This window comes from Littorina saxatilis, linkage group LG11, assembly GCF_037325665.1.
Source record: "Littorina saxatilis isolate snail1 linkage group LG11, US_GU_Lsax_2.0, whole genome shotgun sequence".
NCBI classification, from domain to species: Eukaryota; Metazoa; Mollusca; class Gastropoda; order Littorinimorpha; family Littorinidae; genus Littorina; species Littorina saxatilis.
This window is the reverse complement of record NC_090255.1, coordinates 36,467,237-36,492,236: the sequence shown is the minus strand read 5'-3', so window position 1 is coordinate 36,492,236 and position 25,000 is coordinate 36,467,237. Positions and strand designations below refer to the sequence as shown.

The following is a 25,000-nucleotide window of genomic DNA, read 5'->3' as shown; positions in this document are numbered from 1 at the left end:
CAACCTAACTTTTAAAATCTAAATAATAAATTGACAGCTTGTTACACAAACATTCTTTAATCATAAAAGAATTCTTTTTTCATCAAGACAAGATCAGTACAATTCAAAGTTGTGAAAGTTTGAAAAAAGAAAAGCCCGGAAGCAGGGTCACACAAGGGTCGTAGCAGACGACGGTTTATGCATATCGCTGTTCCTCTCAACAGTCAAAAGCCATCGCTAGAGTTCTTGTGAACCACAGCCGTTTGTTTCGTGCATAAAAACGTACTATTGTAGATAAGCTCACATCGAGTCGCGTTCAAATGACTAACTGACGACTACATTGTGAAAAAGGGAAACTGGGTTCACGATGGCTCAGGGGTAAGATACACCACGCAAAAATAAATTCTTTGAAAATTGTTCACTCTTTACGGAGGGCACCTAGGATGTTCTCAATCGGTGAGTGTTTAAATGAAAGGGTGTTTGTACTGTGTGTAAAAGCCTGACCGTATCTGTGATGGTTTACGGGAGGCTTACTGTGCCTTTTAATAAATTACTCGTAATAATGACATACTGCACGCAAATTCAGGAATTCTAACAGATTTTCCTGTGGGTAACTCAAATCGGTTTACGGCAATCATGCGCTTCGCACGAGGTCGAGCGGTATCCTACTTCCCTACAGGAACTACACCTACAGGGAATCCCACTCTTAATACAGGGAATCCCCCTACAGGAAGTCCACCTACAGGAAATCCCCCTACAGTAAGTCCACCTACAGGGAATCCCACTCTTTTGGTCGACATAGACCCCATCAGCTTCATACTGCGAGTTGTAATATGTTGTCACGGTTTTGTTTGTTTTTTCAAGTCCCGTTCATTGTTAAATGTATAATACATGCTTGTAAATGTTGGTGAAGAGATGAAATGCAAATTGTGATGAATGTATTAAAGTCTGTTTGATAATTTGTAATCTAAATAATATAAAAACACTGTAATATCGCTTGCTTATGCCAGGCTACCACAAGTATAATAAAGAATATAATCTGATTCTGATTTTGATTTTGGTTCTTGACATGTATGTATGTGTATATATTCAAAGGGGTGGTGAGATTGAAGGGATTTAAAGGTACTGAACTTGTCAAATCCAGGTGCACGGAGCCCCTGGGGCTTTTAGTCATACCTTAGGCAGCTATCCGTTAGAAGAACTACCAAGTTTCATTGACTTGCACCCAAAGAGTCAAGAACTGCGATTTTTTTACGAATTAATTTCGTACTCGGACCCGGCTGGTCTTGACCTATTTTTGGATCTAAATTTAGATCAGGTAGATCACCACATCATGCACAAAAAGACAGTCACTAGCAAACTATGTCAGACATCATCATGAGTTTGTGTAAAACAAAATGGAGGCCGGAATCACTCGGTTGAATCGAACTTGGACCAAACACCACGTAATAACTAGGTTAATTTATGCACTCGCGTGAACAAGAAACTGTCGAGCTTCACAGATGTCGTCGTTGGGTAGTTGGTTTTTTTTGTTTACTACCACAGGAGGATTTTTGAACTGTGAATGCACTCAGCTGCAACAAAAACGCAAAACGAAGGCTGTGAGCTGCACTGTGGCAAGGTTTGATCACAAAATGGGACAGGGTGCTGCAGAAGAGGGTGGGGGGGTGGGGGGGGGGGGGTGTAAGGTGGTTGCACTTGCAGAGAACAGCTTTGATTATGTGTGTGGGCAATACTTTGTAGACATGCGTTTCTTTCCCTGCAGATGCAATTCTTCTTCTTCTGCGTTCATGGGCTGAAACTCCCACACAGACACTCCTGGTTTTTTTTGCACAAGTGGGTTTTGACTGTGTGTGACTGGTTAAACACCATTACTTAGGCAGCCATACTCCGCCTGTGGATGCAATGACTATCATCAGCTTAGTAGTGTATGTTATTAACTGGATGTATCACCTCAAAGGCAAGATGAATACCACAAAAGTCCTTCACTTAAACACAGCAACTAATAGTCAAACTAAAGTGTAATAACGTGGCAAAATAGCTCCCATTTTGCTATGAAAAACTTGTCATCTGAAGCTAGTAGGACTGACTAGCTGCCGACTTTCCCTGGCATTTTGACCAAAAAGCCATACAAATAAAAAAAATGATTTAGAACTGCCAAACACACACACGTACACACAGATACATCATCCGACATTTTAATACCATCTCAAAACACAGACTCCATAACAGTTCAAACAAATAGCTTTTTTTATTTCTTACCCAACACAGCTAAACTCTGATTTGTTTTTCACAAAAAGACGCAAAACATGTACAATGCCTCAAGAAAATGCAAACAATGGCAGGAGCCTGCAGTTTCCAACACAGACCCAAGATTAGATAACAAACAGAAACTTATCCAGATACCTTTATCAAATGTTGCAGTCATGTGTGTCTCTGTTTCAAACATGAGTTATTTAGTAAAAATGTTTATTCAGACATTCATTCTCTCTCTCTCTCTCTCTCTCTCTCTCTCTCTCTCTCTCTCTCTCTCTCTCTCGCTCTCGCTCTCTCTCTCGCACACATACTCACACACAAACTAGCCAAAGCTGTTGCAGTATTTCATGTCATTCTGCACGATCTCAAATAACAACTTCTTGTCACTATTTCACCACAGCAGCTAGTGTCACATTTTTATAATATCAACAATTCACACCTGCGAATCCACAACACTATTTCAGCTGGGCATGACTACTTTAAGAACATTCTCTCATGCATACACCCAAAAACGAACTCTCTGTCTCCTAAATATCAGCCAACCACTCTACCAATCAATCACTCTCTTCTCACAAGTATGCTCAAAGATAAAGTCACTCGCTCTTTCATTATCTCAGCAGATAAATAGCATACTACATTTCTTGAACCAATGAAAAAGAAAATGTTTGCAATGCAAGCTCACTTTGATTCTTGTAACTCGGACAGAAAAGTCCACAGATTTACCAAGTAAAAGTCAGAATGTGAACAGAACCTGCTTAAAAGGGCCTCCATTTCAAAGACCTGCTTCACATATCGATTCCCCTTCTTCTCCTGAACGTATTGTTTCTTTCACTGCTGTCAGGATGTACATCATGATGTTACATGTACAGCACAGATCTCTTAAATCAGAATCATAACCGAGTCAGGCAAACGCTAAACACAAAATCTCAGAATCAAAGTTATGCAGAAACAGTCTTGTGGCACCTGAGAGATTGAGAAGCATTGATTGAACAAATGATTTTCATCCTCAATAATTATCAGTTGAATGCAGCTTTATATTTCATGATGCTTTTAAGGTAAACTACATGGGCAAAAACTCTCATGCAGTTCTTGTCCTGAAACTGTATATGTTTGACATAATTCTATTACCTAGTAAGCACTGTGTAATGCATTGCAGATCTTTTTACTTTCCTGATGAATCATCAATACACTTTGGAGAGAGAACCAAATCTGAAATGCATCAGTATTTATATAAGTAACATTCCATCAGAGATCTCATCGATTTCACAAACAGTCACAGAGATCTCATCAGTTTCACATAAAGTCTAATTATCATACTTCATTTCACCTCAACGTGTTTACTAATTCCATGCCAATGTCACCAATTTCCTGACCAGTCTCAGAGATCCAACCGGTCGCTCATCAAATGTAAATACCAATTCACTTCACTTCACCTCAACATGTTTACTAATTCTATTTAAATACCATCAATTTCATGAAATCTTCGAGGTCCTATTGGTCTCATATAAAGTCCAAATATCAATTCACCTCACTTAAACATATTTACCAATTCTATTTCAATGCCATCAATTTCATGAAGTCTCAGAGATCCAACCGGTCTCACATACAGTCTAAATATCATTTCACTTCATTTCAACATGTTATGCCATCAAATGATCAATGTCATGAAATATTAGAGGTCCTATCGGTCTCACATACAGTCTAATTATCAATTCACTTCATTATGTCCACCGATTCTATTTCAATGCCATCATTTTCATGAAATCTTAGAGGTCCTACCAGTATCACATACAGTCTAAATATCAATTCATCTCAACATGTTATCCAATTCCATGCCAAGGCCTCAAACATGCTCAAAGCCTCCAAAGACCTACCCACAACAGCAGAGTCGATAGTCTTAAAGATACATTCCTTCTTCGGTAGACAATCATTTACAACCCCGCAGATTCATCCAGACTCTTGCATGGGATTCTTCTTCTTCTTCTTCTTCTTCTTCTTCGTTCATGGGCTTAGACTCCCACGTACACTCGTGTTTTTTGCACGAGTGGAATTTTACGTGTATGGCCGTTTTTTACCCCGCCATTTAGGCAGCCATACGCCGCTTTCGGAGGAAGCATGCTGGGTATTTTCGTGTTTCTATAACCCACCGAACTCTGACATGGATTACAGGATCTTTTTCGTGCGCACTTGGTCTTGTGCTTGCGTGTACACACGGGGGTGTTCGGACACCGAGGAGAGTCTGCACACAAAGTTGACTCTGAGAAATAAATCTCTCGCCGAACGTGGGGACGAACTCACGCTGACAGCGGCCAACTGGGTACAAATCCAGCGCGCTACAGACTGAGCTACATCCCCGCCCTTTGCTGAATTAATGTCCTATCTTACACCTATGTCAATCTGCAACAAAAGATTCCAATTGTCCACAGGAAGAAGCCAAGCTGCCTGGTAACTCAGTTGGTAGGGCATTGCAGACTTGTGATCTGCGGGTCATATGTTCCAATTCGGGCCTGGATGGACATGAGTCAACTTCATGTGCAAACTCAGACCCCTGTCACCACTGCTGCACGCAAAAGACCTCACTCCTTCTGCCAGAAGTGCAGGTGGCTGTTTAAACCTAATCACGCACACACCTTGGTAGCGCAGCTCTGTCGCTGCTCATTTTCTACTGGGGTGAAGTAATGAAAAAATCCAAACATTCTTGTTTTTATCAAACGCTTCAAAGTTGAATAATGCTTTTCTCCAATGTTAAATGCCATGGACAGATCTGTGGTGGAGTGCGTCATGGTGCACACAGGAAGGAAAACATGTACCCTGTCATACGCAAAAAGCACACATTAGAGAGATTAAGAAGCACTACCACATTCGTTTCGTTGGCATTTTCGGTTGTAAAACGTCACACCTTTTTGAGTACACGTGACTTCCGATCTCTACGAACAGAAATTCGCTTCGCCAAGAGAAACAAAATTCGTAGAATTGGTCATTCTGACGAAAGTGACTTCGGTCGCGTTTTATATTCGAATAGTCATAAAATATGCCTACCTTGTGTAATCGATGTATGCTCTGACATCTTTAGGCGCGATTTATCATTGAAATGTTTTTAAAAATCAAGTTTAAAAAGCCGTAAAGCAGGCTTGAATTGGGTAAGTGAGTGACTGAGCAGACGAAAGAAATTTCAAGATGGCGACCCAAACATCAGGCCGACTCAACTTTTCAGTCGGCTGGTCAAGCCGCCTAGAGGAGAAAAATGCATGAAGCAGTTAAAGTTTATGATGTGTTGAGTTGTGGCCTGAGTATCTGATGCGTTTCAGCAGAAGTGAGGCAGCTGGTATTATCTGATCGACACTTCTGAACCGGTGCGACCAGTGAAACGAAATTCTTCTGTCCTCTTAAACGCTGTACTAGCGACACATGGTGTTCCCCCGCCGAGTGTCTTTTGCAACCACGAAAATGCCAACCATATGAATGTGGTAGCCCTTCTTAAAGTCTCTATTCATCCCTATGCTCTCCCACACACACAATCAGGATTATGCAGACTGAGCTCTCTGCAGACCAAACTGTCTCCGTAGCAACAAGCAGTCGGGTCCAACTTCAGGCTCATCTGCTGCAGTTGGACGAGAATCTACATTCAAACTGCAAACAAGAAAAGACAAATATGCGCACATTAAATTCAAGGACAACGATATACTGTTAGGTTAAACAAAAATATATGTTGGTTTAGGGTAACCCGACCGACCCTGTTTTTTCCTGCCGACCCTAAAACTTAGTTTTCATTTCTAAAAAAACAAAAAAACTTTTGGCACATTTTGTGAACCATACTGAGACTAAGGGAAGTAACCTTTAAAATCGACTAACTTTTTTGATTAAAAAGTTTACACAACAAACACAAATCTTTTTTGGTCACGTTACCCGAAACCAACATATATTTTTGTTTGGCCTTAAAATGTGCATAACTTTACCTACAAGCAACAAGAAAAGCAGTCTAGTGTATGTCTTCTCTCCTTCATTTAAAAAAAAATGCCTTCAAAGTTAGCAACACATACTTATTACTAGCAGCACATACTGATCATTTTTCCTTCGTCCTTGGATGCCAAACATGTCTCCTTTTCTCCAAAACATTCACAGAAAAACTCAAAGTCTACTGCACTTCTTCTTCTTCTGCGTTCGTGGGCTGAAACTCCCAAGTACACTCGTGTTTTTACACGAGTGGAATTTTACGTGTATGACCGTTTTTACCCCGCCATTGAGGCAGCCATACACCGCTTTCGGAGGAAGCATACTGGGTATTTTCGTGTTTCTGTAACCCACCGAACTCTGACATGGATTACAGGATCTTTTCCGTGCGCACTTGGACTTGAGCTTGCGTGTACACACGAAGGGGGATAAGCCACTAGCAGGTCTGCACATAAGCAATGACCTGGGAGATCGGAAAAATCTCCACACTTAACCCACCAGGCGGCAGCGGCCGGGATTCGAACCCTCGACCTCCCGATTAAGAGGCCGACGTCTTACCACCCCGCCCGTCATGTCTACTGCACTGAAAGTAGAACTTCAAACAAATCTGTGAAAATCAGGGCTTAGAAAGGAGGGAGTCTCTTTCTTTCTTTCTTTCTTTCTTTCTTTATTTATTTGGTGTTTAACGTCGTTTTCAACCACGAAGGTTATATCGCGACGGGGAAAGGGGGGAGATGGGATAGAGCCACTTGTCATTAGTTTCTTGTTCACAAAAGCACTAATCAAAAATTTGCTCCAGGGGCTTGCAACGTAGTACAGTATATTACCTTACTGGGAGAATGCAAGTTTCCAGTACAAAGGACTTAACATTTCTTACATACTGCTTGACTAAAATCTGTACAAACATGGACTATATTCTATACAAGAAACACTTAACAAGGGTAAAAGGAGAAACAGAATCCGTTAGTCGCCTCTTACGACATGCTGGGGAGCATCGGGTAAATTCTTCCCCCTAACCCGCGGGGGGTGGAGGGAGTCTCAAAATGGGAGAAAATTTAAAGAGGCTATGAACAGGAAATCTAAGATAACAGGGTCTGAAATTGGGGGTCTTAAAATATTTTTTTTTAACTGTATATATACAAGCTTGAATACAGAATTGATACTGGCTCCTCTCCTTTTAATGAACTACCTGTTCAGATTTTCGTATGCGTTTGTCATTGAAAGGAGAGGAGCCAGGATCGATTCTGTATTCAAGCTTGTATATATATACAGTAAAAACACATAATAATAATAATAATAATAATAATACGAATATTTATAACGCGCACATATCTCACCAACAGGCGACTCAAGGCGCACATACACTCGTTCACACACACGGAGACTTAAAGTCACTAGCACACACACACCATCAAACATTAAAATATGTACAGTTATTCAGGGTGGGATGGGGTGGGCAGTGTAGAATGCATGGATTATTTGGAAAAAAGGAATGTCTTGAGTGCAGATTTGAATGATTCGAAGGACTGTTGTTGACGGAGGGGGAGAGGTAGTGTGTTCCATTGGCTAGGTGCTTGGAAAGAAAATGAGCGTTGACATCCTTTTAAGACCCCCAATTTTAGACCCTGTTTTCTTAGAAACGCATATGAAAATCTGAACAGGTAGTTCTGTCACTGAAACTGCATGAAACTGCATGAAAAAATACTTACGGTGACACTTTGGGGATGCTTGTGTCAGGTATCAAGCCGATCTCAGTGATGAAGGTACTGAAGTGAGAGTTGGGCGTAACATCGTACATCAGGTTCAGCAATCCCAGCGTCCTTTGCTCTTTCCAGTTCGTCAGGATGGGGGGCAGATGGCCGATCGCCTCCAGTTCGTTTGCGTCACCTGTCACATGAAAATAAAAGTACAAGACGCTACACGAAACTTCAATCGCTTGGTTTTGTTCTGTTTACTTTGGTGTCATTTTCACTTTTATCTCTCTGTTAAAAGCTGTTTCCAAGCAAAACATATTTGATAAGTACCTTGTACAAACACGATTTTCAGTACAACTAATCGACCACTTTTCAGACAAACAGACTCTCAAAAAGACAGTGCAAATGTATTTAACTTGATAATGTTGATCATTTGTTTAACCCCTTCACTGCCACAGTATAACAGCATTTTGGTATTGTTGTGCGCCAGGGCAAATTTCGCTTTCTTCGGTAGGTTCACTAATCTGTTCACTGCTCAATCATTTATTGAGATATCTCTTAGATCTTTGGCATGTGTTTTGCTTATACCCTTGGCTATTATGTGATAACATGATCATTGGACTTTGTTTGCGATTGTTATAGTAAAAATCGATATAATGACCATTTTTGTCAAAAATTACAGTTTCCAAACTTTCACACACACACACACACTGCAGCACGTAAAACCGCAGAAAACACAGCTAAAACTGGTGTCAAGCATCAGGTACTCACATTACATAACAGTATTCATGTGGTAATCCATAAATCACTTCTTGTAGAGCTTCCAGAACACTGTATCATTTGAAAACAGGTCTACGAGTTGATGTCCGACTTTCGGCCGCCATTTTGAATCTTATAGATCGGAAAAAAAACTTCTAAAAATGTTTTTACCACGTGGTACTAACTTATCTGAACGGTCAATGTGAAAGAACTGTGTTTTAACCCCTACAAGAAGTTGGACAGTGGTTACCTCCCATTTAGTTTTCACAAATGTCCTGAAAAGTGCTGATGTAAATGCCACGTACCTAGTACGTGTATGGGCGTATGACAAACCAAACATGACCACGTACCTAGTACGTGCTGGGCAGTGAAGGGGTTAATAACCAATGTTTCAGAATAAAAAAAACCAGTAAGGTATATTGTTGGAACGTTATATTTATAACAAAACAAAACGTTCACTGATCTTCAACCCAGGGGAGTTGTAAAAGCTGTTTGTTTGTTTGTTTGTTTGTTTGCTTAACGCCCAGCCGACCATGAAGGGCCATATCAGGGCGGTGCTGCTTTGACATATAACGTGCGCCACACACAAGACAAAAGTCGCAGCACAGGCTTCATGTCTCACCCAGTCACATTATTCTGACACCGGACAAACCAGTCCTAGCACTAACCCCATAATGCCAGACGCCAGGCGGAGCAGCCACTAGATTACCAATTTTAAAGTCTTAGGTATGATCCGGCCGGGGTTCGAACCCACGACCTCCCGATCACGGGGCGGACACCTTACCACTAGGCCAACCGTGCCGGTCTAGTTGTAAGTGCACAGACAGACAAACACTTATAAGGCAAAAAAAAAAAATAGGTGTGGTTACGGTAACATAGCCAAAAAAAATAGGGTAGGTAGGTAGGCAATCACTTTTTTTTTTTAACTTTTTTTTCTAATGTGTACAAATTAAACCTACTTGACAGGGAAATAGGTGTGCGACTCGGGCGCTTTCGCTTTCATTGCGTTTTTTGCACTCCTTTTTGTTTTGTTTTTTTTGTTTTGTTTTGACAAATGTAATAAAAAGTTATAGGATCGGCCCCTAAAAATAGGGTAGGTCGGGTTACCGTAACCACACCTATTTTTTTTTTAGGCCTAATATAGAAAGAAAAGTTATCTGAAAATTTGTCCACAAGCTCGCTCAGAAGACACAAGCAACATAATTAGTTTTTTTATTTTTTAACCAATGTTTCACACAGCGTACAATGTCTCTATCCTTTTCTCTCTTTCATTTTCAGTCCTTCTTCTTACTTTATGGGCTGCAACTCCCAAGTTCACTCATGTTTTTGCACGAGTGGATTTTTATGTGTATGACCGTTTTACCCCACCATTCAGGCAGCCATTCGCTTATTCCGGGGGAAGCATGCTGCGCCCTTCATTTTCAGTCAAACCTACCCAGCTCATTGAAGACAAAAGAATCCGTCTGAGAGCGATCGGTGATCTTGTACGTCTCAAAGCACGCGTAGACGGGGATGTTGAGAGCCTTAGCAATGGAGGCCAGAGACGCTGTGCCGATGCGAGACATGACGTAAGCGTTGTTCAACACGCCGTGCGCTCCCAGGAACAGGCGTGTTTTCTGTAGCTTGCAAGTGCTTGGCTGGTGAATCTGTCAAGAAAACAATAAGTGAATGGATAATTAATTAGAAATTAATGCGAGACATGACGTAAGCGTTGTTCAACACGCCGTGAGCTCCCAGGAACAGGCGCGCTTTCTGTAGCTTGCAAGTGCTTGGCTGGTGAATCTGTCAAGGCAACAATAAATGAATGATTAATTAATTAGAAATTAATTCAAATTGTATCTATTGCATATATCATATTGTTTTTTGTTAACTTGTAAAGCGTTTCGAGCTGTCGAGATACGCTACATAAATGTAACATCATTATCATCATGGGCGGGGATATAGCTCAGTTGGTAGTGCGCTGGATTTGTATTCAGTTGGCCGCTGTCAGCGTGAGTTCGATCCCAGGTTCGGCGGAAATTTATTTCACAGAGTCAACTTTGTGTGCAGACTCTCTTCGGTTTCCGAACCTCCCCCCGTGTACACTACATTGGGTGTGCACGTTAAAGATCCCACGATTGACAAAAGGGTCTTTCCTGGCAAAATTGCTTAGGCACAGTTAATAATTGTCTACCTATACCCATGTGACTTGGAATAATAGGCCGTGAAAGGTAAATATGCGCCGAAATGGCTGCAATCTACTGGCCGTATAAAATTTCATCTCACACGGCATCACTGCAGAGCGCCTAGAACTGTACCAACGGAATATGCGCGATATAAGACTCATTGATTGATTGATTGATTGATCATCATAATAAATAAGTTATTAAGACAGCAAAATCTGTCTATTTTCCACCACATCAAATAAGACAGACTTGCCAAACCCCTCTTGTGTTTAACTACACAATATGACACATTTTTCCAGTGCAAACGTGTCCTTGTCAGTACAAGTGTCTGCTTTGTGGATTAAAGAATAGCCAAGTCAGCATTATGGGAATTTTGGTTTTTCGGCGCAGACAGAACACTAATACTGATTTCAAATGGCCAAAAATATTGTTGTCATTTGTTCAAGATTGTTGGGCGCTTTTTTTACATTGGGGGAAAGGTGCCACCAAAGGCTGCCTAACATTTCTGAAAATTGTCAATTTGTAACGGCCATTTGGGCAATCTGTGGTATAAAATAATGTAAGAATAGTCCAACTCACATTGCGGATGTAGAAGGCAGCCTGCTCAAGAGGAACAAAGATGCACTTGATTCCCAGCCTAGTGAGCGCCTTCAGCATCTTCTGTCCTGTTAGCGAAAGAAAGAATCACAGAAGAGTAGCATAAGCTTGTTGCTGTAATGTATTTCATGTGTAACCTTCAGCTAAGAGAGTAACAGGTACACACACACCTCCTCCCCCAATTTAAGGCCAGAAACAATCTGAGAAAAACAGGTCTTAACAAGAAGAGCGACTTACATTTTGAATAAACAGAACAGAAAACAGGGTCTTAGAGAAAATGTAAGTTTTACGCCCTCACGGCAAAGCCATTAGGGACATGTTACATGGGAAAACCCGGCTTTGTATAAAAATAAAAAATAAAAATGTAGGGGGGGGGGGGGAGGGGGGGGGGGGGGATGTAGACAGCTGGCTGCCAGCTGCTAGAGGAGACCTGAAATGGGCTAGGGACCGGGTTGGGTCGTCTTGGGTCAGTGCTGAAATGGTTACTTTATTGGCTGTTGGCCGAACGGACACCCGGGCTTCATATTTTTGCATGCATGTATTCGTGTTTCCAAGGCTTGAGGCTTTCGCTGTGACCCTGGGATATTTATCGTGCGCATGCGTGCACACGGGGGTGTTCGGACACCGAGGAGAGTCTGCACAAAGTTGACTCTGGGACACACATCCCGCGCCGAACTTGAGGGTTGAACCCACGCTGATAGTAACAACCGGTTTTAAAGCCAGCGCCTCTACCGACTGGGCAAACTCCCCCCCCCCCCCCTTCCCCCAATTGGTTACAGGGTCTTAAAAGGGAGGGAGTCTTAAAGAGGGGGTTCCACTGTATGCAACATCACCCAACTGAGAAAGTAAGATCTTATCATCTCTTTCTTCCTTTTTGGCTCACGTAAGTGTAGCCTATGCGATGATAAACTTTGTCTGTCTGTGCGTGCGTGCGTGCGTGCGTGCGTGCGTGCGTGCGTGTGTGTGTGTGTGTGTGATAGAAACTTTAACATTTCCGAGTCTATGGATTACGTCAGTCTCGGTCAAAAGTGTTTGACGTGTGTGATAGAAACTATTTGAAGACGTCACATTATGACGTAAGAGGGTTAGACGTCACGCAAAGGAATTACTGAACGTCTCGGTCATTGTTATTGTGAGCGGGCCGAGACTACTTGGCAGATCCAGGGTCTCGCTTTCTTGCACAGTTTCACCTATGCTTACTGTGTGTGTGTGTGTGTGTGTGTGTGTGTGTGTGTGTGTGTGTGTGTGTGTGTGTGTGTGTGTGTGTGACGGAGTGATTGAGTTTGTGTTACTGTTTGTCGATTTCTTACGTGAGCCTTGAAGGCTTCGCCTCTTGTTTTGTGTGTGATTCTTCTTCAATGTGACACAGACATAGACAACTTTATGTTTCTTTTCTTATGTTATTTCTTACGAGAAAACTTTTTATATATATGTAAAATGTTGAATTTTAATGTCTAATGTAAAGCACCATGAGACGGTTAACAGCGCTATAAAAGAATGTTTTATTATTATTATTATTATTATTTAAAGAAAAAGGTGTACACACAAAGGGGGATAAGGCACTGGCAGGTCTGCATATATAAGTTGACCAGGGAGATGGGAAAAATCTCCACCCTAAACCCACAAGGAGCAGTTGGGATTCGAACCCTGAACCTTCCACACAGAATACGGACGTCATAAACGCTAGGTTTTGCGCCCGTCTGGTAAAGATCAATTCACTGATTACTACAATAAAGCATCCATCCGTCATCCCAGCAGCAGTGTACAACATGCCCGAGGAGAATGAGAGAACCTGCACCACGGAACTCCCCTTTTAAAACCTAAAAAAATCTGAGAAAATCAGGTCTTAAAAAGGAGGGAGTCTTAAAATGGGGGTAAATTTACCGAGGTTATGAACAGACAGTCTGAGAAAACAGGGTCTTAAAAAGGAGGGAGTCTTAAATTGGGGGGTCTTAAAAGGGGGCTTCCACTGTACATGTCGCAAAATTGAGGAAAAAATCGAAACTTGCATCGGTCTCGAATAGCAATATCAGCTGAAGAGAGGATAACAAATTATAACCATAACCTGCAGCAGATTACCTTCATGTCTGGGTCGACTGTCCACCACCAGCACTGTCAGGGACTCCTTGTTGTCTGCCTTCCTGAGCGCGTTGTATATCACAGATGAACTGTAAATTACAAGATGTAATTATTAATTCCCGTTAAAAATTGATTATTTATAAACATTGACAGGCAGGTTAGATGTGAGGATTTTTTATCTCAATTTTAATGTATACATTCATTTGAATGGACACTAAAGTATTGTTAATGTTATCATTATTTACAAATGTACATGATATTTCATACCACAGGTGTAATTAAATGCAATAAAACTTTATTTTTGAGTTGTCAAAAAGATGTCTAGGGTCGGGAGAAAAAATAGGGTCAGTCAGGGAATTGGAATCATGGATTTGTTTTGTTCTTGGTCTAATAGACAAAGAGACAGAATACACCCTTTATTTTGGAGGTTTCCTTTTGCCAGAGGGGCCTCATTGTTGAGGTACCACTGAACTATGCGATGAACTGTCCATGGAAATGTGGAAATGCTGTATTGAACTCACTAGCCGTAGACGATGATGACTTCGCTTCTTTTGATGATGGGTCTGGTGTAAATTGAGATGGCCTGGCCAGCTTTGGAGATCTTCTCTTTCACAAACTTCTTCATGCTCAAAATCAGGTCTTGCTTTGCCTGAAACAAACAGATAGTAAAGGTTTACAAAGATGAATTCAGAATCAAATCTTTCACTTCAACATGAAGCCAGTGAAACTTTCAAACTGTGCTTTGAAACAATAGCACATGGATCAGAAATTGTGTACTGAGTCTATATCAAGAGATCTTTTCATCGTTGAAAAAAACATTCATCGGGTAAGATTGGAAACAAACTGTACTGCGTTTAATGTTCTTTTTTTTTATCAGACTTTTTCCTCGGAGATTATTATTCTTACTCAGAAAACAAATCAGGTTTTCTCTGAAATTTGAGGATCCAAGGATGATTCCCCAGCCTGATGCATCCCCTACCTCTTCTTCCGACAAGCCATTGTGGTTTTCCGAGAGGTTGATGATTTTCTGCTTCAGGAACTTGATAGCGTTACCCATACTGATGGACAGGGGGCGACACTGGTCCAAAAACCTGCAAAGAGAGAGTCAGGCACAGGAACTGAAAACTAAACTCAGTCATTGGATTCTTCTTCTGCGTTCATGGGCTGAATGGTTTTTTTGCACGAGTGGGTTTTCACGTGTATGACCGTTTTTACCCTGCCATTTAGGCAAAATTGTATTTAAAACACTAGAATATAGTCAATGTTTGTAAAGATTTTAGTCAAGCAGTATGTAAGAAATGTTAAGTCCTTTGTACAGGAAACGTGCATTCTCCCAGTAAGGTAATTAATTGTACTGCGTTGCAAGCCCCTGGAGCAATTTTTTGATTAGTGCTTTTGTGAACAAGAAACAATTGACAAGTGGCTCTATCGCATCTCCCCCCTTCCCTCCGTCGCGATATAACCTTGAATGGTTGAAAACGACGTAAAACACCAAATAAAGAAAGAAAGAAAGATTTAAAACACAAAACATGAAACAATTAAAAGTAAACAACTGGGGCACAAAGCAAGCAAAAGTTTATGTTACGTGACCCAAACAGTACAACATGACACAATCATGTTGATGATAGAGACATGAGAATACAGTGGAACCCCTGTTTAAAGACCTGTTTCTTTCTTTATTTGGTGTTTAACGTCGTTTTCAACCACGAAGGTTATATAATAATAATAATAATAATAGTGGCAAGCTTATATAGCGCGAACCATGGGGTTAACCCACGCTCTCCGCGCTTTACATCAAACTGAACAATGCAATACATGTTTACAATAAATAGTATCCTAGTTCATACAGTAGTGTAAATGCCATAATGCATTAAGTATACAAACAACAACATCCAAAGAAAAATACACACTCACACAAGTTAAAGCTAAGTACATAGTAAGAAAAATAATATGTTAAATCACTATATCATAGCGCGCGCATACACACACACACACACATATCGCGACGGGGAAAGGGGGAAGATGGGATAGAGCCACTTGTCAATTGTTTCTTGTTCACAAAAGCACTAATCAAAAATTTGCTCCAGGGGCTTGCAACGTAGTACAATGTATTACCTTACTGGGAGAATGCAAGTCTCCAGCACAAAGGACCCAACACCTCTTACATACTGCTTAACTAAAATCTTTACAAAAATTGACTATATTCTATACAAGAAACACTTAACAAGGGTAAAAAGAGAAACAGAATCCGTTAGTCGCCTCTCACGACATGCTGGGGAGCATCGGGTAAATTCTTCCCCCTAACCCGCGGGGGGTTAAGACCCGTTTTCTCTGACTGTTTGTTCATAACCTCTGTAAAGCTACCCCTATTTTTAGACTCCCACCTTTTTAAGACCTTATTTTCTCAGATATTTAGAGGTCAAAAAAGGGGGGTTCCACTGTAATTATTTGTTTGAATAATACTATAAAGAAAACAGAAGAGAACAAGAAATTCCTCCGAGGTAGGAAAAACACCCCCGTCCTTACCATTCTCACTGCCACCAACTGACAAGGTTATTTCCCTTTGACCATTAATATGTCCCTCTATAAGTCCTTGTAGAATCTTAATCCACCAATAACTCCCTAACTGTGTATTTGACTGGTCCCAATTTTTGTAAGGACTGTCTCAGGAATGTATAGAACCTGTTCACCAAGTTTGGCGACGATCGGTCCGTTCATTCTTGAGATCTATATGCGAACACAAACACACAAACAAACAAACACATCGACCGAATCCTATACACACCCCTATACCGGGGGTGTAAAAATAGATCGAGCTCAAGGCTTACGAGATGAGTCGGGTGATGTGTGTTTCCAGGGCACGGCACATGTCTTTATCAGCAGGTGTCTTGTAGTCCCAGATTACCTAAAAACAAACAATACATACAAACATTTTTTTTAAATAGAAAAATGAATTTAACAACAGTTTAACCCAAAACTCAATCTTCTGCCCAAAATGAAACTTTCTGAGCTTTAAAATTACCATAGGACTGCCTACACACCAGCAAATACCAGTATTAACATGTGCTCAAAGCACAAACTATCTTAACTAACTTGCTTCTTAAAAACACCACCATAATAGACAAATTGTGAAAAACAACTCTGTCGGGTTTGTATGGGTTGTGAAAGAGTGAATGCCCTTGCTTTTAGTGTGACAAACAATCCACAGGCCAGTCACTAGCAAGGGGTGTGTCTGACACACGTGGACAAAGAGCGTGTGTGGAGTATGTGTCTCACTAAGAGCAAGGGTATTCACTCTTTTACAACCCAGAAAAAAAACCGACAAGAGTTATTTCGGAAGATTGTCTATTAACATGTGCTCAAAGCACAACCACATTACTTATCATCCTTAAATCATAAGTTCGTGGTTTTTTTTTTTAATGCCAAACAAGTCGCGTAAGGCGAAATTACTACATTTAGTCAAGCTGTGGAACTCACAGAATGAAACTGAACGTAGTCCGCCGCTAGTGCAAAAGGCAGTGAAAGTGACGAGCCTGTTTGGCGCGGTAGCGGTTGCGCTGTGCTTCATAGCACGCTTTACTGTACCTCTCTTCATTTTAACTTTCTGAGCGTGTTTTTAATCCAAACATATCATATCTATATGTTTTTGGAATCAGGAACCGACAAGGAATAAGATGAAATAGTTTTTAAATCGATTTCGGAAATTTAACTTTGATCATAATTTTTATATTTTTAATTTTCAGAGATTGTTTTTAATCCAAATATAACATATGTATATGTTTTTGGAATCAGAAAATGACGAAGAATAAGATGAAATTGTTTTTGGATCGTTTAATAAAAAAGATAATTTTAATTACAAGTTTCCGATTTTTAATGACCAAATTCACTCATTAGTTTTTAAGCCACCAAGCTGAAATGCAATACCAAACCCCGGCCTTCGTCGAAGATTGCTTTGCCAAAATTTCAATCAATTTAATTGAAAAATGAGGGTGTGACAGTGCCGCCTCAACTTTTATGACGTCATCAAAGGTATTTATCGAAAAAATGAAAAAAACGTCCAGGGATATCATACCCAGGAACTCTGTCAAATTTCATAAAGATCGGCCCAGTAGTTTAGTCTGAATCACTCTACACACACACACAGACAGACAGACAGACAGACAGACAGACAGACACACACACACACACCACGACCCTCGTCTCGATTCCCCCCTCTTGACTAAATGTAAAAACAACCACATATACGTGACCCTCCACCACGAAATGAGTCGCATGTCACCTCGCGCGGTTCTGCGCTAGGCTTAATATAAGTCCGGGGAGTGTCTAAATGTAACAGTGTGAGGGTCACCTTAGTCACAGGCTTATAACTCCACTGGATAGAGCATAAACAACTCTTCAGGAAAATGTAAAAATATGAAAATCATGCAAAGGTGACATGCGACTCATTCCGTGGTGGAGGGTCACATATTGACCTCCTGAAAGGCTGCCAGCAGTCCCACAGCGCGAGCGTTGGAGCCGATGATGGTGTAGTCGGCGTACTGGAGACCCAGCGTGGAGATGGCCGGGTGGATACCATGCGTTGCTCCTGGCTCCAAGTTGTGCCACACTCTGCGCACAACACAAGGTTTCAGGGTTTTATTCGTCTTTAGGCGCATAAGGCGTTTAATTTTAAGCTAACATAACACACAGCTTAAGACATAATGAAGGACAGTCACAGACGTCGCTTCAAGTTTTTTTGTTGCTGCAAGTTTGCCATGAGTGTTTCAGCAATTTGCAAAAATGTATAGCAGTCCTTGAAGACTGAGTTTTCCCCTACTGTCAACAAAGTTTGGCAATTCTGTCGCAAGGACGACCAAGATTTTGGCAATCTGAGAAAAGTGTCTGTGTTTTGCCAAAGTCAAACTGACTCCCTCAAATAAATCATAAAGGCTAAGAGAAACAGACATCCAAGACTCACAGGAGCTCGTTGAGGTGTTTTTTTTCTTCTTCTTCTGCGTTCGTGGGCTGAAACTCCCAGTACACTCGTGTTTTTTGCACGAGTGGAATTTTACGTGTATGACCGTTTTTTACCCCGCCATTTAGGCAGCCATACGCCGTTTTCGGAGGAAGCATGCTGGGTATTTTCGTGTTTCTATAACCCACCGAACTCTGACATGGATTACAGGATCTTTTTCGTGCGCACTTGGTCTTGTGCTTGCGTGTACACACGGGGGTGTTCGGACACCGAGGAGAGTCTGCACACAAAGTTGACTCTGAGAAATAAATCTCTCGCCGAACGTGGGGACGAACTCACGCTGACAGCGGCCAACTGGATACAAATCCAGCGCGCTACCGACTGAGCTACATCCCCGCCCGTTGAGGTGTTTAAGATCTGGGACAAATTAAAACTGACTTCCTTGAATAAATCATAAAAGTAAACAGCAAGAGATGCCCAAGACTCCCTGGAGCTCTTTGAGGTCTGGGACAAAGTGAAACTGACTTTCTTGAATAAAGTTCCTTACCATCCTGATGAAAAAAAGTTCCTTGCCATCCTGATAAAAAAAAAGTTCCTTACCATCCTGATGAAGTCAGCGACTGTCTGACGAAACTTTGATAACGAATTTACCAAAACTGGTTGCTGTTATGTTTTCTTTTCGTTTTGATTTTTTTCCTTGTATAAATGTTAAAGCAAACAGCAGCAGATGCCCAAGACTCACTGGGGCTCATTGAGGTGCTTCAGGTCTGGTTAACGAATTTACTGAGACTGGTTGATGTTGTGTTTTCGTTTTGATTTTTTTTACCTCGAATGAATGTGTCAAAGCAAACAGCAACAGATGCCCAAGACTCACTGGAGCTCGTTGAGGTGCTTGAGGTCCGGGTCGTACTGCTTGAGGTGGTTGAAGAGAGCCACACGCCTGGTGGCGCTGGACCTCTGCGGGACGTTCTGCTTGGCCAGCTTCTTGCCCTCCTTCTTCTCCATGTTGGGGTCGTCTCTCAGCACCTTGGCCGGCACCCTGGGGGCCTCTTGCTTGGCTGGGCCCTCTGTGGATATCAAAGGGTGACTGAAATGAGGTTTCAACTAACCTACAGTAGAACCTCCCTATAAAGACCGACCCCTCTATTCAAGACTGACCCCTCTATTCAAGTCTGACCCCTCTATTCAAGCCTGACCCCTCTATTCAAGACTGACCCCTCTATTCAAGACTGACCCCTCTATTTAAGACTGACCCCTCTATTCAAGACTGACCCCTCTATTCAAGAGTGAAGACTGACCCCTCTATTCAAGACCGACCCCTCTATTCAAAACTGACCCCTCTATTCAAGACCGACCCCTCTATTCAAGACTGACCCCTCTATTCAAGACTGACCCCTCTATTCAAGAGTGAAGACTGACCCCTCTATTCAAGACCGACCCCTCTATTCAAGACCGACCCCTCTATTCAAGACTGACCCCTCTATTCAAGACTGACCCCTCTATTCAAGACTGACCCCTCTATTCAAGACTGACCCCTCTATTCAAGACCGACCCCTCTATTCAAGACTGACCCCTCTATTCAAGACTGACCCCTCTATTCAAGACTGACCCCTCTATTCAAGACTGACCCCTCTATTTAAGACTGACCCCTCTATTCAAGACTGACCCCTCTATTCAAGGGTGAAGACTGACCCCTCTATTCAAGACCGACCCCTCTATTCAAAACTGACCCCTCTATTCAAGACTGACCCCTCTATTCAAGACTGACCCCTCTATTCAAGACTGACCCCTCTATTCAAGACTGACCCCTCTATTCAAGACTGACCCCTCTATTCAAGACCGACCCCTCTATTCAAGACTGACCCCTCTATTCAAGACTGACCCCTCTATTCAAAACTGACCCCTCTATTCAAGACTGACCCCATTCTTTTACACCTTACTTTTTCAGACTTTCTCTTCATGTCCACGTCTCCATTTTATTTTTAAGACCCTTCCCCAGTTTTAAGACATCTTAGCCATTTGCACTTGTGTGTATGACAAACAATGTGCTTTGAATGAGAGAGAGAGAGAGAGAGAGAGAGAGAGAGAGAGAGAGAGAGAGAGAGAGAGAGAGAGAGAGAGAGAGAGAGAGAGAGATCTTCTTCTTCTTCTTCTGCGTTCGTGGGCTGAAACTCCCACGTACACCCGTGTTTTTTGCACAAGTGGAATTTTACGTGTATGACCGTTTTTTTACCCCGCCATTTAGGCAGCCATACGCCGTTTTCGGAGGAGAGAGCGAGAGATCAAGAGAGAGAGAGAGAGAGAGAGAGAGAGAGAGAGAGAGAGAGAGAGAGAGAGAGTGATGGGGGCAGCGACAACAAATTAAGACAGACAGGAAGAGTTTGCCTATCTCTAAAGTATTTGTCTGTGTTTCTGTCTGTTTGTGACTGTGAGTGCATTCTTGTAGTTGTATACACAGGGCACACATGACAAGTTTTCGAAATATTTCATATTTAGTTCCTCTTGCACTAAAGCACAAATAAAGCAGTAACTGTTATCCACTTACGTCCTGGTTGCCCGCCTGCTTTTTGGGCTGCTTTTGCCGCCCTCTGTGCTTCCTGAAAAAAGTCATTCACGATCAATAAAATCAAACACACAAGCTCCTTAACTCATTGTCTCCCAGGTACGGATATCTGTACCCACTCATATGGCTCTATTTGCCTTTATACGGATATATCCGTACATACAGTCACTTCAGTCGCTTCCTGTAACGTCGATCTAACGCCTGTCTTCCAGCGTGTTGATACACAGTTTCTACACAGTTACTACAATTCTAAGTGACCTGCTGCAGCACAGCTGGTCTCGGCTAAAAAAAACTTGGTCAACATAGGTGGGGTAGAAAGTGTTAAAGTGCCAGTCTGCAACAAAATATTAAATTAAGCTCCAAGACGTTTCTGAGCAAATTTCTCTGAAAAATAACTGGTTCTGTACTAAAAATGTTATTTTAAAGTGCCAGTCTGCAAATTTCTCTGAAAAATAACTGGTTCTGTACTAGTGTAGCGGGAGAGCCCAACTAGCCCAGAGTTGCAGGCACTCAGTCACCCCCACCTTCCCTCTTGTTATCCTTACTGCCAGCCAGCAGCGGTCACAAAGTGTAGTCTTTGGTCAGCTCAGCAAGTTTCAGGAGCAGTACACTGAACAGTGCGCTCACTCTCCTTCTGGAGTAGTAATGTTGTGCTGAAAAGCGTGCACGCTCACTTTTACTCTCAGTTTACCTCTTTTCGTTTACTCGTGTTGAAAAGCGCAGCATGTCTGTACTTGCTTGATCGTTCGTCTGCTTGTGCTGAGAAGCGCAGCAAATCTATGTCTGTCTATTTGTTCGTTCGCTCGTGCTGAAAAGCACAGCATGTCTGTACTTGCATACATGTTTGTTCCTCTGCTCGTGCTGAGAAGCGCATCAAGTCTCTATCTCAGGGCTCCCCATAGAGCGCGTCCCTGCGTTCTATACGCACTAGAAGCCGAAAACACGTTCTAGAAATGTATGGAGGGGGTGCCGGGACGCACTAAACTTTAAAAGAGCGGGTCCTGGATGGTCATGTCCACCTAAAATATTCCAAAGAAGAAGACACTTCACAGTACACAATACGTGACCACAATGTTTTATAAGTACACTGAGACTTATCGGCTTTTGGACCCTTAGGACCCTCTGCTGTGGGGGTCCATGAACCCTCTAAAAAATGAAAGTGGGGGTCCCAGGACGCATGAGGAGGGACGTCTGTGGGGACCCCTAGCTGCTATCTGTTTATATTCGTTTGTCTGCTCGTGCTGGAAAGCACAGCATGTCTTGTTGATTCGCATGTCCGTTCAGGGGCAGAGTTGTTGACGTGTCTGTCTGTCTGTCTGTCTGTCCGTGTGGAACAGGGCAGAAAGGAAATAGTTTAGGGCATTCGTAAATAGTTGTAGGTATACCAGCTAGTTGGGTAGCTAACGCTAGGTACGATTTAGGATTGTTCGGATGATTTGATGCTTTGTTTGATTGGTTTCTAAATTGCTAATGTTCGCTATAGTGTAAATAAAACCTTGTAACTGTTTTCTGATGAGTTATAGTGAATAGCACTGTACGTACAGGAGGTGTGAGCGTGAACATGCGTGTGTTGGTGACAGAACGTAAGTGTGTGAGCTTGCTCTTACGTCATGTGTTGTAACTTCTGCCTCACCTTGACAGTTGTACCGTAAATATGTGTTGTTAAAACTGTATGTAGCGAATTCTAGCATCCAAAACACACACCACAATATTCTTGTAACACACAATCTAGCACACTAAGAAACACACAGGGTTTCCTCTGAATACCGAGGTCAGCCAGTAATGTAGGCACATGGATTTGAACACAACGCCAGACATAGACTAACTGATTGTGCAACATTACATAGGGCCAGAGTAAAGTGAAGATAGTTGCTCTCCTTGGCAATCTTCAGCCTCCCCCTGCGAACTCTCAATGGGGATACGGACCCGCTAGGGCTCCGGTTACACTGGAAATGTTATTTTAGAGTGCCGGTCTGCTAACAAAAACTCACTTCAGCTCCAGCACATGACCAAGAAGTTTCAGAGATGTTATTGTCTTTTCACAAAGATCGGTTGAACACATACTTAACTGGCAACATTCACGTTGACATGCATGCTGGAATTCTGAAATCATGAAGTTGACCTATTGCTATCAGTGTCGTATATATATGATATATGATTTATATCTTTAAACACAAGTATCTTCTACCCAAACCGAAGTCCATACAACAATTAATGGTCGTGTGCACTTCATATACCAAGATTAATATTAAACTTCAAACGGTTTGGATTTTGGCTAAATTGCACACACTCACTCAACCAAAATTCAGTCAATCACTGATTACCTGTATAGCTCGTCTCTCTGCTTTCAGCTCAGCATTGCTTTTCTTGGGTGCTGCTGCTGCCTCCCCTTCCACTTGACCTTCACCTTGGCCTTGACCTTGGATCTTGGCCTGGCCTTGGACTTCAGCTTGACCTTGTGCTTGCCCTTCAACCTTCTTTTCTGCTTTTTGCTTCTTAGCACTTGCAGGTTTGTCACCTTTCTGTTTGGATTTCGGAGTCTGAGCCGTAGATCCTCCTTCCGCTGCGGCAGCCTTATCCGCTGGAGGTGTGACCTGTTCTGGTTTTGCTTTGGGTTTCTTTGGTTTCTTTGCGCTGCCCTTGGCTTGCTGAGGCTGTGGACTCGGCATGCCGTCCTTGGCTGTGGCCTCGTTTTCACTCTTGTCAGGCTCCATTTCTTCGTCAGTAAGTGTTAAGAAGACTGCTGGTTTAACTGTGAACAGAGTTGGGCAGAGTAGAATTAGACAAGACAGTCTTGGAATTTTATCCTTATACTTAAAAGTTTGAATAATTCAGACCTCAGAAACATCAGACTCTTTCTGTACACTCGGAATTTTTATTCTCTGCATACATTCATGTGATGACTGTCGATTCCCCGAATAAGATAAGGGAAACAATTCCCATTTTCCCCAGTGAGCGTGTTGAGCCGCGCAGCAGCGAGTTACAATGTTACCTCACTGCATTTGACTACCACCGACAAGAAAAGTTCAGATCTAGAAGTATGCATGAGAGTTGAGACAGGTATGTATACAGTAATGTACCGTCCCTGTGGGAACTTAATTAGCATCATAATTCATATAGTCCGACTCCAAGCACCGGTCGTAGTGCAAGTACATATATATACCCGTGTGACTTGGAATAATAGGCCGTGAAAAGTAGCATATGCGCCGAAATGGCTGCGATCTGCTGGCCGATGTGATTTGAATGCGTGATGTATTGTGTAAAAAAAATTCCATCTCACACGGCATAAATAAATCCCTGCGCCTTGAATATGTGCGCGATATAAATTGCATAATTTTTTTTTTTAAATAAAATAAATCCCTGCGCTTAGAGTTAGAACTGTACCCACGGAATACGCGCGATATAAGCCTCATATTGATTGATTGATTGATTAATATAAATTTGTGTGTATTCTGTGCTCGTCAGAGTACAAGAATCCGGGCCTGCCCCAGACGAATAATTATGTGTGAGCACCGTCTTGTCATCTTATGTGCTTACAACACGGCTGTCACCACACACACGTTTGTGTCATTCTGTGTGTGTGTGTTCTGCACATATATGTGAGTGTAAATGATCATACTCATAGTTAAACTTAAAACAACCAAATACCAAATTCAGTCTGTTTTTCCATTTTGCTACTTATGGGATGTATGCAATATGCACGAGCAGACTTCGTAGAATAATTAAGAAAGTAAATGTGTAACTGTTAGTGTTAGTCAGTGTAACTGGAATTTAACACAACACAACCATGTGTTTATTTAAGGTGTCAAACATGCAGGCTGCGCTTAGGTACCCACTGATACCCGAACTCCTGAAATAAAAAAATTAAACAGAAACTACACACAAACTGAGCACTTACATTCGTTAAATTACTTGAAGTAGTCACAATATTTGCACAATCTTCTTTCAATTTCATCAGACCGGAAGTGCTATGTCTTGTCTCTGAGAGTTATCTACCTTGGAC

At 41.9% G+C, this 25,000-nt stretch overlaps 1 protein-coding gene across 1 annotated transcript; it reads right to left on the bottom strand.

Moving 5' to 3' along the window:
• Nucleotides 1–2,205: 2,205 nt before the first annotated feature.
• Nucleotides 2,206–24,993, bottom strand: LOC138980400 (translation initiation factor eIF2B subunit delta-like). The gene is made up of 13 exons (XM_070353266.1): nt 24,896–24,993; nt 23,322–23,749; nt 20,980–21,031; nt 19,309–19,501; nt 17,953–18,088; nt 16,309–16,385; nt 14,460–14,571; nt 14,002–14,129; nt 13,481–13,569; nt 11,384–11,469; nt 10,075–10,285; nt 7,896–8,073; nt 2,206–5,865 (listed from the first exon to the last, which is right to left on the bottom strand). Exons 2-13 carry the CDS (start codon nt 23,709–23,711, stop codon nt 5,760–5,762), a joined length of 1,758 nt encoding a protein of 585 aa, XP_070209367.1. The 5' UTR covers nt 23,712–23,749; nt 24,896–24,993; the 3' UTR covers nt 2,206–5,759.
• Between the last annotated feature and the right edge of the window lie 7 nt (nt 24,994–25,000).